Source organism: Diadema setosum, chromosome 1, assembly GCF_964275005.1.
Source record: "Diadema setosum chromosome 1, eeDiaSeto1, whole genome shotgun sequence".
Classification (NCBI taxonomy): domain Eukaryota; kingdom Metazoa; phylum Echinodermata; class Echinoidea; order Diadematoida; family Diadematidae; genus Diadema; species Diadema setosum.
The window spans coordinates 12,652,855-12,668,983 of NC_092685.1; the positions used below are offsets into that span (position 1 = coordinate 12,652,855).

Below are 16,129 nucleotides of genomic sequence, written 5' to 3' on the forward strand. Positions count from 1 at the left end.
AACGACATTACCAATCTTCCTGATTAATACATCGATAAAAAGCTGAAAAGTTGTACTTTGATGACATCCGACTACTTGAAAGGTTGTGACATATAAAATATACTGAACAAGGAAATTATAAAACATTAAATTTGCATATTTTTCATTTTTCTTAGGGGGTACATTAGAACAATGAAATAAACGTGGACCAAAATCGAAGAGGTATGAAATGAAAGAGGAAATATCATACTATGGAAATGTGATGACTTCATGTGGACTCATTATTGGAACGGGTCAGGTGATCGAATAAATCATTGCGTTGTACAGTTAATTTTGGACGAGATTTCAGTTTGCCGAGAATACGCGTTTCTGATTGGTTAATTCCCTCTGAGTGGAGAGTTGAAACAGTTGGTCAGCGCGGAAGGACAGTAAACGTGTGCTGTACATACAGTAATACTCTGTGTGTAGATAAAAGTGTAGGACCCTATGAGTGTGTGTGCGCGCGCGCACGATATATGTATACGCGCTCATTACGTATTCATGTCCGCAAGGTCCATGCATACGCGTACGATAAATGAGAAGGCTTTTCAGGGTGTTGCGGTCTGACTGTTGCCTGATGATTGCCCCTAAATGAAGGTGGCATGAAACTCCGAGTAGCAATAAAATACGGATGAACCTGGGGGGCGTTTCATCAACGAGTTCGTCGGAGGTTTTCACCGACAAATCTGCTATCAGCCAATCAGACGCAAGGATTTCAGTAGCTTTTAACAGTTGTCGGTGTAAATCACTGACAAAAAGTTTCATGAAACACCCCCCAGATGTCAACCGAGTGAACTTGTTCCAATATTTCTGTCTAAAGCTCTTCCTTTGAGGATATCGAGCACTCTTCATAGAAGGATAGAACCACCAAGTGTGTATATATATATATATATATGTATATATATACATATAATGTAAAAGCTCTATTTACTGCTTTAAAAATATAGCAAGGCTAAAAAGAAAATACATAATGTGACGACAATATCATGTTCTTTGGCGTCACCTTCCCTTTTACGCTATTTATGGAGGCAAATCTCTCAGGAGAAAAAAAAAAATAAACGGCTTCCTACTTACCAGATAGTCCGGCCAACATTTGGGAATATGCTGGTCACGAGCACTCGTTAACTCCGTGACCTAATGTCATGCTTCGGAGGCACACGGCGTGAGAATGGGTTTATCAACTCGGTCATTAACTCTCGAAAAGCTCGTTGCATTCAGCGTTAGTGGGGTTTTTAGCTGGTGGCAGCACTGAAAGTGTTAAAGGGGAACTGAGGTACAGGAAGGGAGGGAGGTATATAGCTACAGAGAATCGCGGTATATTCTAATTCCTCGTGTATACTGATTCAATTAAAGGACGAGGGCATCACAAGGCGTTAGTGTTTCATAGTGTATGCAATAATATACTTTGATACTGCGCTGCTTGGCTGATGGGCTTCACCGGTTGTCACTATTGTGATGAATACATATTTTCGATTAAGATGGAGAATTTTTCTCAGTATTACCAAGCATCGAAGGGCGAGTTTAGCTTTCCGTTTGGGCGCTATAGCTGATATTGATGTGAAATGAAAGAAATTAAGCATATCCAAGAAAGTTTGAACAAGGAATCAATTTTCTATTAATGAGATATAACATTAAAGGAATCCATAGTTATTCATAAATGAAATTTGTGTTTCTGTTGATATGAGTCATAAATTCTAACCATGCACTCTCTTTCATACAAAAAGTTGTGCAAAGCACATTCAGAATAGATGCAAAGCAAATTGCACCATATACAGGATACAAATTCAAATACAAATTCTTAAGTTTGATTGAAAATTTTGACAAAAATCAAGAGTTTTACATGTTCTTTAATGCCACGAACCAAGTAAAGGATATTCCAAATGTCATTTGTCCTATGGGAGATAGTGCATGCGTTAAATTGCTTGATTTTTGGTTTTTGCATTGTCCAATACGGCAAGTAAGTGCTGAAATGCACACTCATACAAAAGCACACTAACGCACCCACACACTCGAAACACATTAGTGTTGCATGACCGAGTAAAATGCAGCATAAACTGGAGAGGGATAGACAGAAAGATAGATAGATACTATTAGATATACAGATAGATAAATAGATAAATATATATATATAGATAGATAAATAGATAAATAGATATATATATATATAGATAGATAAATAGATAAATAGATATATATAGATAGATAGATAGATAGATAGATAGATAGATAGATAGATAGATAGATAGATAGATAGATAGAAAGAGATGTCTAATTATAAAAGATGACGGGAAGAGAGGAGGAACGAGAAAATAGAATATGATATCAAAATCCCCTGCCGCGTTTTCTTTAAGGAATGTAAGTTCGTTGTCTACCTAGGGAGGTGGGAACGGAGCTAAAATGTGAATATTTGTGAGCGCAGGACCTCAGCCATTCAACCCTTCGCTCAAAGAGTCTAAAGAGTGCGAGTGACTTGAAAATAATGTGTCCGAAGAAATAAAAAAACAACAATAGCATTGTTGAAGAATCAACGAGAAGCTATTGAATTATAATCATAGTCGATTGTATCATTTGAACACCATCTTGACGTTGCACCTGTCTCATTCCTTTTTCCAATCATGTCACTTTGATTCGGGTCGAATTCCTATTGATAATCACTGAAAGATTAATTTGATTATGATGACTTCAAAGTCCATTGACCCCGGCATTGCCTAAAATGAAAAGTTCAGTAGTCACTGCTTTACTCCCTATATTTTTCTGCTCATTTGTGTTGATCTTCTCGACATTCAATCAAGTGTTATTAATATCATCATTATTACCATCATTAACATCGTTCGACTTTAAACACATCTTTCTTTGCTTATAATATTAAGTGCATCTGTCTGATAAGCTCCTCCTATTTTTTATTCTCGCAGTTCCTTGTATTTTGCTCTGCGTTAATAGAGGCATAATCTCTCCATGATCTTATATGTCATGTCAATCCTTTTTTGTCGGACTATATGCGGTATCAAATCACGACTAAAGGATCTCAGAAAGTCTTTATAGTATACGCATGCTGAATATAAATATGTTCCATGTAGTGTCCATGGATATCCATGTGCAACATCTTATCCAGTCCGGCAGATCTGATAGCATGCAGCAGCTTTGGCAAGGCGTTCGACTATTGTATTCGTTCACCTTACCATCTGCTAATGAGAGCCAGTTGATATTCCTGCCCTGATGTCTTTTGTACCGATTCCATTCATTCCTGACAAAAATCGCTGCGTTTTAATCGCTGGTAATAGGACGTAATAGAAAACCTGATGCCTTCCATTCTTTTGTGTGGTGGTGAATCGATAACCTTGCCTGACTGATATCCTAATGACTGTTTCGTTAACTATTGAATGAAGGAGGTGAAACAGCGCTATCATGAATGATAAACAACAACAAAAAAAAAAAAGATGAAGAGGAAGACTTTATATGAAATCAATCGTAACAATAGACTTCCTAGATATCTACCGTGCATGAAACGTGAGCTGAATACTCTCTAAATTCCTGTAATAATTTTGTGACAGTTAGTGAAGATAGGCGAAATCTATTGCTGACAATTAGATTTCATTCACATTCTTTTGTGTGTGTGTGTTTTTTTTTTTTTCTAGGACTTTGCAAGCAATCGTAGAACAGAATTTCTGATGTTGTGTTGTCTTTTCGCGTCTTTTTGTCAGCAGGAAGAAAGTGCCATTATTTCTATGTGAAAAAGAATAGTGTCATGTAGAATAAGTGAACACACGCAGAACAGAGAAAAATCCGGAAGATTTTGTCACGGTCAAAAGCAACTGCAGAGTTGTTTTCTGTGTCATGTATGTGAAGGACGTTTTACAAATCTTTGCTTTCGCAACGGACTTCTTCAAAATCTAATCCCGAGGATGTCTCAACAGTTCAAATCACAGAGGCAAGCAGAAAGGAAGAAAGTCTCCTAAGCCTAACTGCTCGAGCAGTATGGATACCATCAAGAGGAACGACACCCCTCCTGGCCCACTCACGCATGCTGCCCCAATGAACACGCTTGGCGAAACCTACATTAAACGGTTGGGATCACCGCGTAAAACCGGGGTGTTTTTCCTTACGAGGAGAGCCGGGCATCCATCCAGGCAGGGTGATGTGTCCGAAGAACTGAAGGGATGCATCATTGATGTAAACTGCCCTCGGATGTTCTTATGAGAGCCACTGATGAGGGATGGGGAAAAGCATTGAATTTTGCACGGCGTAGATGGGATTTCAATTCAATTGTCCCACTGCATCCAATCGTGGTAGGCGACCCCCGTCTGCATGCTCCCTGTGCCCCCTTCCACTTCCAACTCTCCCTCACGTCTTTGCTCGGCTTTCAGATCAATCCCGTACTTTCGGACTAATTTGATCTGGAGGAGACGCGATACGAGTGACAGTAAGCCAAGCCATGTGTGAATATCTCGCCCCTTTCTTTGGAGACACAGGCACCACATGCGAGGGAGGCTTGCCTTTCACTAAATCATTCAATTTTAAAACAGGTTGGGTCGTGGAGGGGAGGGAGAAAACAGAGTGAGTGATGGAGAGAAAGGGGAAGGGAAGTATAGGGGGAGAGAGGGAAAGGGAGAGGGAGGGCTGGGAGCAAAAGAAGAGGTTTAGAAGACCTAAGTGTGTATTTAAAAAGAAGAAATCAAACGAAACACACCAGAACTAGACGTTCAACCTCTGGTATTTCGAGCTTCAGTGCATGAAGCTGTCATCCTTGCCACAGTGTGCTCATTGTCGTATTAACCTTCCCGTGGCGTGCTCTAATCCAATCGATGTGCACGGTATCACGTTCCAGCAGCAACACGAACGACCAGTACATGCATATTACCTTTCTCATCTGATCTCTTTCAGCGTCACTCTACCTATGTCTGTCTGTCTTTCAGTATTTTTCTGTTTCTCATTTTCTGTTTATCTCTCCTGTTTCTTACGCGCGTATCAATAAAGAGCATCGAGATATGTTTGTACATTCTTATTGCTCTTTCTTTTCTATTGCGCAAAGCGTTTTTTCCTTCTTAAAAGAGGAGCGTAAAACCTTCTCTCACGCCCACTCAGCGGTGTGATCTTCATGCCCAACGGCATAGAGTGCAGCTGGGGTGACAGCTGCGATGGGTCGACCATGAACGCTCTACATCCCAACACATCGTAGGGACGCATTCACTGTGTTTGGTCACCGAGGGAGATAATCTAAGAAATTGTTCGCATCATCAGGGTGTATGGCATTTGACCAAAAAAAAGCTTCGTGTTATATGTAATCATGCAATAAGTGATATCTTTGTATTAACGATCAATTCCGACATACATATACAATCATTTTGTCCGGGGGACATTATACAATGTTGTTACGTAATATCTCAGACTGGTATGGTACGGAGAAGCCTGCGTCTTGTATCATGTCGAGGATAAAGCCAGGCTGACACTTGCACGACTTTTGGCCACGATTTTGTCGTGGCAAGTCGTGACCAAAATTTTGAACATTGCAAAATTCTTGTCCCGACATGGCACGCAGGTCACGATGGGTCTACGCACACTCCACGCCAGTTTACGACTAGTTTGCGCACTGGCACGACTCGAGTCGTGCCAATGCGTGCCACAGAATCGTGCAAGTGTCAGCCTGGCTTAATTCTTCAATTAGGAACAAGGCACAGTGATTCCCTTGTTGTGTCTATTGAATCGGGCAAAGCGAGATATAACTTTTGTAACTAACAAACAATCAGAAAACAAAATGAGTTAACTATTTGCTGATACATTAATGCGTATTGCGTGTCCTTGAAAATTAATTAACAAGACAGGTCGTTTTGGTCCGTAATTTCATATCACCTTGCAAAACAATAAGGGCAATGTCTGAAAGTATTTTCTAATATGGCCAATTATGAAAAGGCTGTATGATGATAATAGATAATGATCGTTTGCAGTTATTCTGTCTATATCTGAAGTTTACATAAGTATGCTGTTTATATAATAATAATAATAATGATAACAATAATAATAATAATAATAATAATAATAATAATAATAATAATAATGATAGTAATCGTAATGATGGTAATCATAATAACAATGATAATTAATTATTACTTGGTATTATTATGATTATTATTACTATCATCATCATCATCATCATCATCATCATCAATGTCATTTAATTTGATTATACAATTGCAATATAACATACGTAATTTAGATATACATAATATTTTACATTATCATGGCATACGCAAAAACATTTAAACACTATTTGCTGTTTGTTTGTTTATCTTATCATTCGTAATATATCCTTTAATCCTCTTCCCGTCTTATGCCTTTCTCTCTTTATCTAAATCTTTAATCATGTTTAAATTATTTTTTTCTGTAATGATTATATCTTAGTGTCGAAAAAGATCTCAGCGCCGGAAATGCAAGACATACCGGAAGGAGTGGCGCCGCTGTCGTCGAACGGACACCAGCCTGTGAAGAAGACCTTCAGATGGAAGACGAAGGTAAGATGCGATTAAAGAGATGCTGACAATGTATGGATAGACAGGAAGAAGATGGAAAAAGTTATACAAATAGTACACCTAGGCCCCGTTTCAGAAAGCCTGTTATATGTGACAACTGCCACATTTCTATTACAAATTCGCTCTCAGCCAATGAGATGCAAGAATTTGAGTAGCAACTATCACAACTTGTCACCGAGAACATAATCTGCATGGCTGCAAGTGACATGCTGTTGATGACGTGTTAGCCATATCTCTGAAATCCATTTTGAAACGAATTTCATGTATCAACTGCAGTTGATGGTTCGAAAAGTATCAACAAAGTCTAATGGCCGCGACAACTGACCTTTGTGTATTAACGTCGGTATACCATGGTATTCCACTGGAAAAACAAACAGAAAAACAAACTTTAAGACAATGGTTTCACAAATGCGATTTAAAAGGCGTGTGCATTGTCTCTACCTATCTCTCTCTCTCTCTGTCTCTTTCTCCTTTAAGTATTTATATTGTAATATTATATGTGTATACATGTATGGAGAGAATATAGAGGAGATGATATCATAATCTAACGAAAGAGAGAATTAGAGGAGAATAATATACATCATATCTAAGGACAGAGAGACAGACAGACAAACAGAGACAGACAGAAAGAGATAGAGAAAGAGTGGGAGAGAGGTGATAATACTCCCCTTATGAAAGGTCGAATTACGTGAAATGCCTTGCTGTTGGCACACCTAGAAAAATACGATCTCATCATGACAGCTGCGTGCATTTTTAGGAAAAAAATAATGTGTCCCCAAAATGTCAGCAGAAGACAAGAGTCTCTGTCGTCGTAAAGGCTCTTTCTTTTTTCTTGGAAGATTCAAGCAAATATATGCTCTCTATCTCAGATTAATTTCGCTCGATACCCTATAACAGAAAGAAAAGTCATTCTCGAAGAAGATGACAAGCTTCGAAACTGTCATTTTTTTATTCTAGGAGGGGCTGTTGTTGTCTTCATAGAATATCTCTCAAAAGATTTAGCCTAGGGGGCACGTCATTGTGAGAGAAGAATATATTATATGCAACCCATGGAAATCTATGCATATAGATTTCCATAGCGTAAAAGGAGGAGGCGTTTTGGATGAAATGTAAGGAGTGAGAAAATCACTCGGGAAGAAAAGTGAAAAAGATCAACATGTATAATACGGCATGAAACGTCATCGAAGAAAGATCAAAACGAAATAATATCGACCACCGTTCACGAAAAATTAGAAAACGAGGTGCAAACTATAATACTCAGGAGGCAATGTTGATATTTTAAAAAGAAAGAAAAAGAAAAATGTGCGAAAAACCTCCGACAATATTGCTTGACCTCCCCCGTATTCACTTTGTTTGAAAGTACGAGGTAACAAAAACTACACTATTTTTTTTTAATGATTGAAACAAATTACAGGAGACTCTTTCAACATCAAACCAATTGAAAGTAAATCATTGTGTTAACACGAATGTAGTACTATAGATGGATAACATTATGCCCGCAAAATAATTATCTCTTGTAGGCATTTTAAGAATATCATCATGTTGTAGGCCTATATATACAAGCAAATGAAACATCTAATTATTTTGTTTAAACAAAACTTCTAAATTACAGAAACAAGGACGCCGGAAGCGGGGGGGGGGGCACTTGCCCCCCCCCCCCCCCCTCCCCCCAAAGTGGCCCTTGTCACAAATAATTAATCAATTATTAAAAAGAGCAAAAAAAAAAAAATTAATGAACAATTTTATAATTTCATAATACACTAACAATATACATTATCATATCTATATATCAATATTAACTTATGAGTAAATTTAGTGTATACAGAGTAGCCTCGCGTCCTCGAGTGTGCCCACTGAAACATATACCTTTAGTAAACCTTACATTTTGTCCTTTCTTCTCTGCTTTCTAGCAGTATAGGAATATTTTTCATTGCTCGAACAATGCGATCGCGTTTAAGCTTGCTTTTAATGAATACTTTTCAGACGAATGGCAAAGTGAAAGTGGCTCGCTCGCTCTACCCATACTTATATAGTAAAATGAATAGTTTTCATAAGTTATGATCATAGTCCTTCGCAGTGATTTCTTTGTTCTGTTTAATTCCCTAGAAATTTAATTTTAAATGCTCTATAAAAGTGACTTTTACACTCTGTTTTTACAAAAAGTCCCTACCGTGGGAGGGGGGATATCCCCCTCCCAAACCCTCCCCCGCTCGGTCGCTTCGCTCCCTCGCTGAGGATATCACACCGTATGTTATAATCATAGTCCTTCGCACTGAATTTTTACCCTACCCAAGAAATTTGCTTTTAAATGCTCTATAAACGCGACTTTTATACTCTGCTTTTACAAAAAGTCCCTACCGTGGGAGAGGGGTGTCTCCCCTCCCACACCCTCCTCCGCTCGATCGCTTCGCTCCCTCGCCGAAGATCTCACACAGTCACATTAATGTACCCCCGTTTGTAATAATCATAGTCCTTCGCTTTTTTTTTTTTCACTGTGTGTAATTCCTTAGAAAATTGCTTTTAAATGCTCTACAAACGCGACTTTTAAACTCTGTTTTTACAAAAAAAAAAAAGTCCCTACCGTGGAAGGGGAAAAATCCCCCCTCCCACACCCTCCCCAGCTCGGTCGCTTCGCTCCCTCCCCGAAGATCTCACACCGTCACATTAATGTACCCCCGTTTGTAATAATCATAGTCCTTCGCACTGTTTTTTCCACTATGTGTTATTCCTTAGAAAATTACTTTTAAATGCTCTACAAACGCGACTTTGTGGTATTCTTTTTAACAAAATCTCCCTATGCGTGTGTGTGTGTGTGTGTGTGTGTGTGTGGGGGGGGGGGGGGTGTATCACCCTTCCACACCCTCCCCGCTCGGTCGCTTCGCTCCCTCTCCGAGGATCTCACATCGTCACGTAAATGTGCCCCCGTCGAGATTTTGCCCCCCCCCCAAAAAAAAAAAAACCAAACAAACAAAAACAACCCCAAAACCAAAAAACAAAAAACAAAACAAAACAAAACAAAAAACAGAAGTGTTCCGGTGCGCTTGTACAGGAACTATACAAAAACATAAATGCACTATAATCATGTAGATGCGGTCACAATGGCAAAACTTCGAGATCCTAAAGATCGCAATGTTTAACTTCTCGATCTTTTGCCTGCATGGTGACAGAGGTTTACAATGTGACACTCTTTATGCCAGCACTTCACCGCAATGCAGACATACATTCTACATTAAGAGGTGGAACAACAGCTATATCTTCATTGAGTCCAGGTCGTAAGGATCTATGCAGATCTCTTTGGAAGTTTAACGTAATACTGTATTCAACCGTTAAGCACCTGCAGTCGTAAATGGAGCTGAGTACATACACCTCTGTGTTCTCTGTGTATGAACTGAGGTCAAAATGTTTTATTAGAGATGAAATCCTGAGTGCATTGACATTGAATTTCAATTTCACTATGCCACGACTATCCCGACAGTATACATTTATTCTCTCCTGCTGCAATCCACAAAAATGGTTTCATCCGCGTCCTCATTCTTTCGAAAAGTACTTCTTGTATGATATACCTGATAAACGTATTATGCACGGAAAACTCGCATACGTTTGCAGAGAATGTGCTATTACCCTGCATATAAAAGTGCACGCCGCGAATTGCTTATATACATCCGCTGCATTCTTTGGTTTGGTTTGGTTTGGGTTTATTTCCGTATGTTTATTTTTTTTTTTGCAAGTAAATAAATATAATGGATACAAAGTGTGCAAAAAGGAGTGAAAAATAAAAGTCAATATTGGAATTGTCAATTTCTTTACATTGCAGTCCCTGGTACCATAACATAGTTCTTAAAGGAAAATAGCGACATTGCATTTCATACGTATCTATTAAAGAGAGAAAACAATACGGGAAACCGTCATGATCAGCAGAGCTTGACTTGGATGGGTACCCATCATAATCATATTTGTGCATTATCATACCATACATAATATTTTCGTACTGCCTTGGACTATGTGGGTTAGATGAAGTAGCTGTATCATAGATTTCATGTAAATGTATGTGTGTTACAGGTGTGATAGCGTGACAGGTTTACAACTTTGTTGGTGCAACAGAATGCAACTTGCCTTTTACAGTCATTGATAGAAGATCGAGGATGTGTCAAATCAGTTAACATTTCTGTTTAAGACTTATTAAAAAAAGTTATCGAGAACATAGTTATTAGCTGGGTACATTATTCCGATGACAAGTACTTTCTTATATTATGCCTGTGTTAAGGAAAAAAGTGAAACACTTCATTAGTTCATTGGGTAAGTGGTTCCAAAAATCTGGTCCATAATGTCTGATTGATTTCCCCAGTGAAACAAATCTTTGTTGTACGAGGTATAATACTATGTTGGAAATGCGTGGCTACAATTTGAGTTGAAGTGAAATATATTGTGAAAAAAATGAGCGAAGTTGATTTATTGTGTATGTGAACATGAATATACCTCTTTGTAAAAAAGATGAGTTGTGAGGAAGATATTAAAGTGATAAAATAGTGTCTCCGTATATAGATCAATAATGACATGAGAATAGACCGTTTCTGGAGTAATAATTGCTGATAATAATGGGTTCACTACATTTCCCCACATAATGTTTGAATACAATATGTAAAACAGAGTTAAATAATTGTATAAAATGAGTAGGGATCGTTCAGACCAACAGATCTTTCAGCTTGACGAGTACACCGATGTTTGTTGGCTGTTGTTGTTTTTTGCGAAGGGTATTCGTTCCATTAAAGCTGAAAATAGATTTAACAGCTGAAGATTTAATGGATTACTTTTTACAAATGTATATATATATATATATATATATATATATATATATATATATATATATATATTTCATATGAGATAGTCGATAGTACATAAGTGAAACATGTATATACCTATAACGGGATCCTTTTCAGCAAAGTCTGAACAATAATTTTTTTTTTTTTTTGGTGGGCAAAAGTACAATCAGTGGAATATCCGCTTCTGAATCCAATTTCATTACGTTTTGATAGTTGGTTTGTAAGAACGGATGTAGCCTTTGTATATATATATATATATATATATATATATATATATATATATATATATATATATATATATATATATATATATATATATATATATATATATATATATATATATACATATATATATACGGTGCAGGGAGTGGGCCGCAATGTTTATCAGTAAATCTTCTTCTTCTTCTTTTTCTGTGTTTGACGTAATGTGCCTGCTTGATATCGTTTGCAGACTATTGTTCGTCACCTGGGGCAAATCACGAGGTGCGGCGGTTTCAATAAATGAACACTAAGATCATCACACCCACTAGTTTGATTTAGTTGTTTTGAGGTTTTAGACAAAATTAATAATTTGATGATCCAGCTTCATTACCATTCAACGAAAAGGTAATTCATAAGACATAATACAAGCATGTATTTGTCAATCATTGTTTTAAAATTTGTAAGAAATAAGTTGAATCATAAAGTACATCTATAAAATATCATAGTAAATGATTGGAAATTTACTTTGCAAGGATGACAGAAAAGTAAATTTAATGAAGGAAAAGAATGATTCACTAAAGGAGAGCTTGTAAAATTTGAATTACTCAATAAAATCTGATGTAAATAGCAATAGTCCAACGTAGCTACAACAGTATGCACAGCGTGCTATGAAATAGCATTCGATAACTGATTAAAACTGATGCTAAGGAATACGAAACGGCATATCTTAAATAAATCTCGTTTTAAGGTACAGACGATCACGAAATACACATTAAGAGTAAAATATCAATGTTATGGCACATTACACGATTCATTTTTGGTAGGGACGAAACTAACGAACTTTTGCAAGGTGTTCTATCTAATAATAGATTATTGGTAAAATGGTTGGTATTGCAAACTAGATCTATTGGACAGTTGGATGCTAAACGCGGACCAAGGTTGGTAAAGTACTAGTATTTAATAGTGTTAGCAATCTTAATTTGCTTATTGTCAATCCGCAAATCTCGGAGCGATCCCGCAGAAAATGACTTTCTAATCTGAAAGTTTCTGCATGTGTGTGTGTGTCTGTGTGTGTGTGCATGTGGGGGGGGGGGGATAGGGGTGGGCGATGGGGGCACTTCCAAAAGGTTTCCCCACAGAACACTTCACGTCGTGCCACGTACCTGATGAACCGTGCATTGTGTGTGTTTCGCTCTGCCTCTCACGTCGCAATAAAGTGCCAGAGGTATTGCGCTTTGGGGTTGTGCATTCGTCCTCAATTTAGGTATTTACGTGATGAAGCCCAACCAGAGTGGCGAACGACAGAGGTCAATAAAATCACTTCTCTACACGAAAACACTGCGATTCAATGCAATGTAGTGATCACTTACTGGATCACCTTACAGAGACCGCCAAACGATATGAATTCATCTAAAGCGGATAAGGATGCGATATCCGAATGTGCTCCGCACTGCGCCATAGTAAGATAATGCATCAGGCAATAGGAACAAACATACACAGCATCACTTTTATCATATTCGTATGTATTCGTTAAGATTATTCTTTGTCATACAATCTTTTTTTTTCATCCCTCGTGGTTGAAACAACACTTTTTGTACGCTTTGTTACATTTAACACCGATTGTCGTGGAAATAAGCGAAAAGAAAAGAAAAGAAAACAAACAAGTTACTTCTTAACTCTCCGTCCAGTAGTTATGTTTGACATGATGTGACTGACTACGTTATCTTAACAGAGAGCGGTAAGTGTTCCTACCAGACCAAAGTTGTCGGCTTCTTCTGGCCAGTCGGGTTCCCCTACGTCAGATGGAGCCCGGAACAGATCAGCGTCAGCAGACAATCTTCTAAAGCCAGGTAAATTGGAAGGTGATTTTTTTTTTTTGGACATTTTTTTTTTTTTTTTAGGAATATATATAATATAATATATATATATATATATATATATATACATATATATATATATACACATACACATACACACACAACTCTTGCGCTTTTCCGAAAAGGAGGAACAGTAAGAGGAATAATAATGTCAAAGCTACGCACCGATTTTCTCCTTCCTTTCTCATATCTCATATATATATATATATATATATATATATATATATATATATATATATATATATATATATAAGAGAGAGAGAGAGAGAGAAGACATGGCTAGCGGAAGTTTAGTTTCCGTAACTTTGTGACAGGTTGTGTCTGCCTCTGCATGATGGTGACGTGTTTGGTGCTTGATGCTGAAGGAGTTAGCATCATTCCTCTTTCTCGGTGTCCTTGTTCACTGGCTGTTATGCCTCCATCCTCAAACGAGCAACCAGCATGATCAAAGACCTGATCAATGACATCCTTCACGTTACATGTAACTATTAACAGTGCTGAAATCTTTTAATCTTAAATCATTGACATTGACTCTTCTCGGGTATCTTTGTGAAGTGCGATGAATGAGGAGGACAATCATCACTTCATCTCTGGATTTTCCTCTTCAACGGCAATATCAAATCCGTGTGGGCGAGTGTGTGTGTGTGTGTGTGTGTGTCTGTGTGGGTGTGCGTAGACGGACACACTGTTTCCTTTTATTCCTATCATTTTTTTCAATGCCAAAGCGGACTCCAAGTTGGTTGAGGGTGAAGAATATTATGTGCGCTTTTTTGATTATATGAATATATATATATGTAATATTTAATCTAAAGCTTTCATCACTTGAATCTAAATCCTTTCAACGATCAAAGACCGGAAGACATTTTGTATATCACCCTTTCAAGTCTACCAGACTGTACTAATGGACACCATTATTCCTTCCAACTTTACTATTACAAAGCATTTTATCTCGACAGTGCATGTCCAAAGAGTTTCTACCTAATTAAAAAACTCGAATGGAATATTGCACGTGATATTATCCTGTTCATATCTTATAAAACTGAAATGTAGCTGACTGTATCAACTTTACCCAGCAGCTCCATGACATCGGTCTACTTTTCACTCCTCCGTTTTTCCTCCTCTTCATCTTGAATATTGCATCCTTGTCAGGAGTGGTAATTGTCAAGTTATTCATTGACTTTTCGTTCTTCGACATCTCTTTCTTTTCATCCCATCTTGTCTATCTCTCCTTCCTTCTACTTCCCCTCTCTTTCTCTTGGGAGCGGATCGCGAGTTCCCCTTTCCCCTCCCTAATTTCCTTTCCCCTTTATATCCAATTCTCCAGTCCCTCCTACGACATCGGAAAATGTACGTGTATAGTGAGTCTCTGTCCCATTAACCTATTTAGTCACTGCCTTTGCGTGTGCACGCTGTTGTATGTCCGTTTGGGTATGCGTATGTGTATGGGCGAGATGTATGATACGGTAATTGTATACATTTTTAAGAATTACAATGGAGGTACCTGATAAAAGTCCGTGCCATTCATTAATCATATTAATATTACATAGAATTGTCGAAAGTGATTATCTCGAAATATTTTTTCGAATAATTTTTGTCATCATATTTTTTTTTTTGCCTTTATATAAGTATAGTACTGCATAAAATGAACTGTTACTCTATAAATACATGTCAGACATGTGCTAAAACTGTGTTAAAACTAACTTTCAAACTAAGCTAAACTTTCCCAGGAATGACTTTTCCAGATTGAAAGAACCTACTTTTTTTAGAATTGAGGAAACCTAGAACGTTTTGCGTATCACGGTTGCCATATCTCTTCTCTCTTCATTATAAAACCGAATAAAACAATGCTCTTCATTCTACTCGAATTAAAATAAAAATATCATGAATTCAACTGACTGTCATGTACGTGTATGAAAAAACCCAAACTTTCTTTTGTAATGTTTTCTCCTTCAACAACAGAACCCATTGGACAGCTTCATATACGCCTATGTCACAGAACACAAGATGAGCAACTTATAGTCACGATAGCAAAGGTAAGATCTTGTTTTGTGTCTATATGATAAATGGTCCACGCTAACAAGTCATTACAGCTCATGAACCATTCAAATGAAAAAAAAAAAATCATCTCTTTGTGTCCATGCAACAAATAAAACTCCATATGAAGAAAAAGATGACTCTTCATTTCGTATAATGTTCTTTGCAATATTGTCGCTCCATCTATATTATTCATAAGATAGCTCTTTACTGATTAACATACCACTCACGCATGAAAACACTTTGTTCACGACAGATAGCGACTCAATCTGATTTATATTCGTCTCGTGAAATGGAAAAAAAGAAGGGAAGCATTTCATTGTCGAATTGCTACGAAGAGAGAGAGAGTGTGTAGCCACAACTCTACTTAATGGCTCACGTGACAGTTTAGTGGTTGTCTGGTCTTGAAATCCCGCCTCTTTAAAGTGAACCAGATATATTAAACTGATAACAAGAGGGAAAAAAATATCTCTTGAACTTGTTCATGACCCATTGCTGTTTACAAGACAGCCGAGTATCCGTGTATATTACAGCAAGGAGTGGAGGCATCGCACTTTCAGCATTATACCTTGCAAGTCAGCAAAATTGATGAGTAATTCTAACTCGGGTTGGGCCGGAGATGTGATTTTCACATATAGGTAGCGCAATGGAGCCA

The 16,129-nt window shown here is 37.6% G+C and overlaps 1 protein-coding gene across 1 annotated transcript in view; it reads left to right on the forward strand.

The window, feature by feature from the left end:
- LOC140236977 (uncharacterized) overlaps nt 1-16,129 on the forward strand; it is a 76,348-nt gene that overhangs the window by 50,494 nt on the left and 9,725 nt on the right. The window contains exons 5-7 of the mRNA XM_072316930.1: nt 6,415-6,524; nt 13,296-13,413; nt 15,400-15,473. Coding sequence (XP_072173031.1) covers nt 6,415-6,524; nt 13,296-13,413; nt 15,400-15,473 — 302 coding nt within the window. The remainder of the gene's footprint in view (nt 1-6,414; nt 6,525-13,295; nt 13,414-15,399; nt 15,474-16,129) is intronic.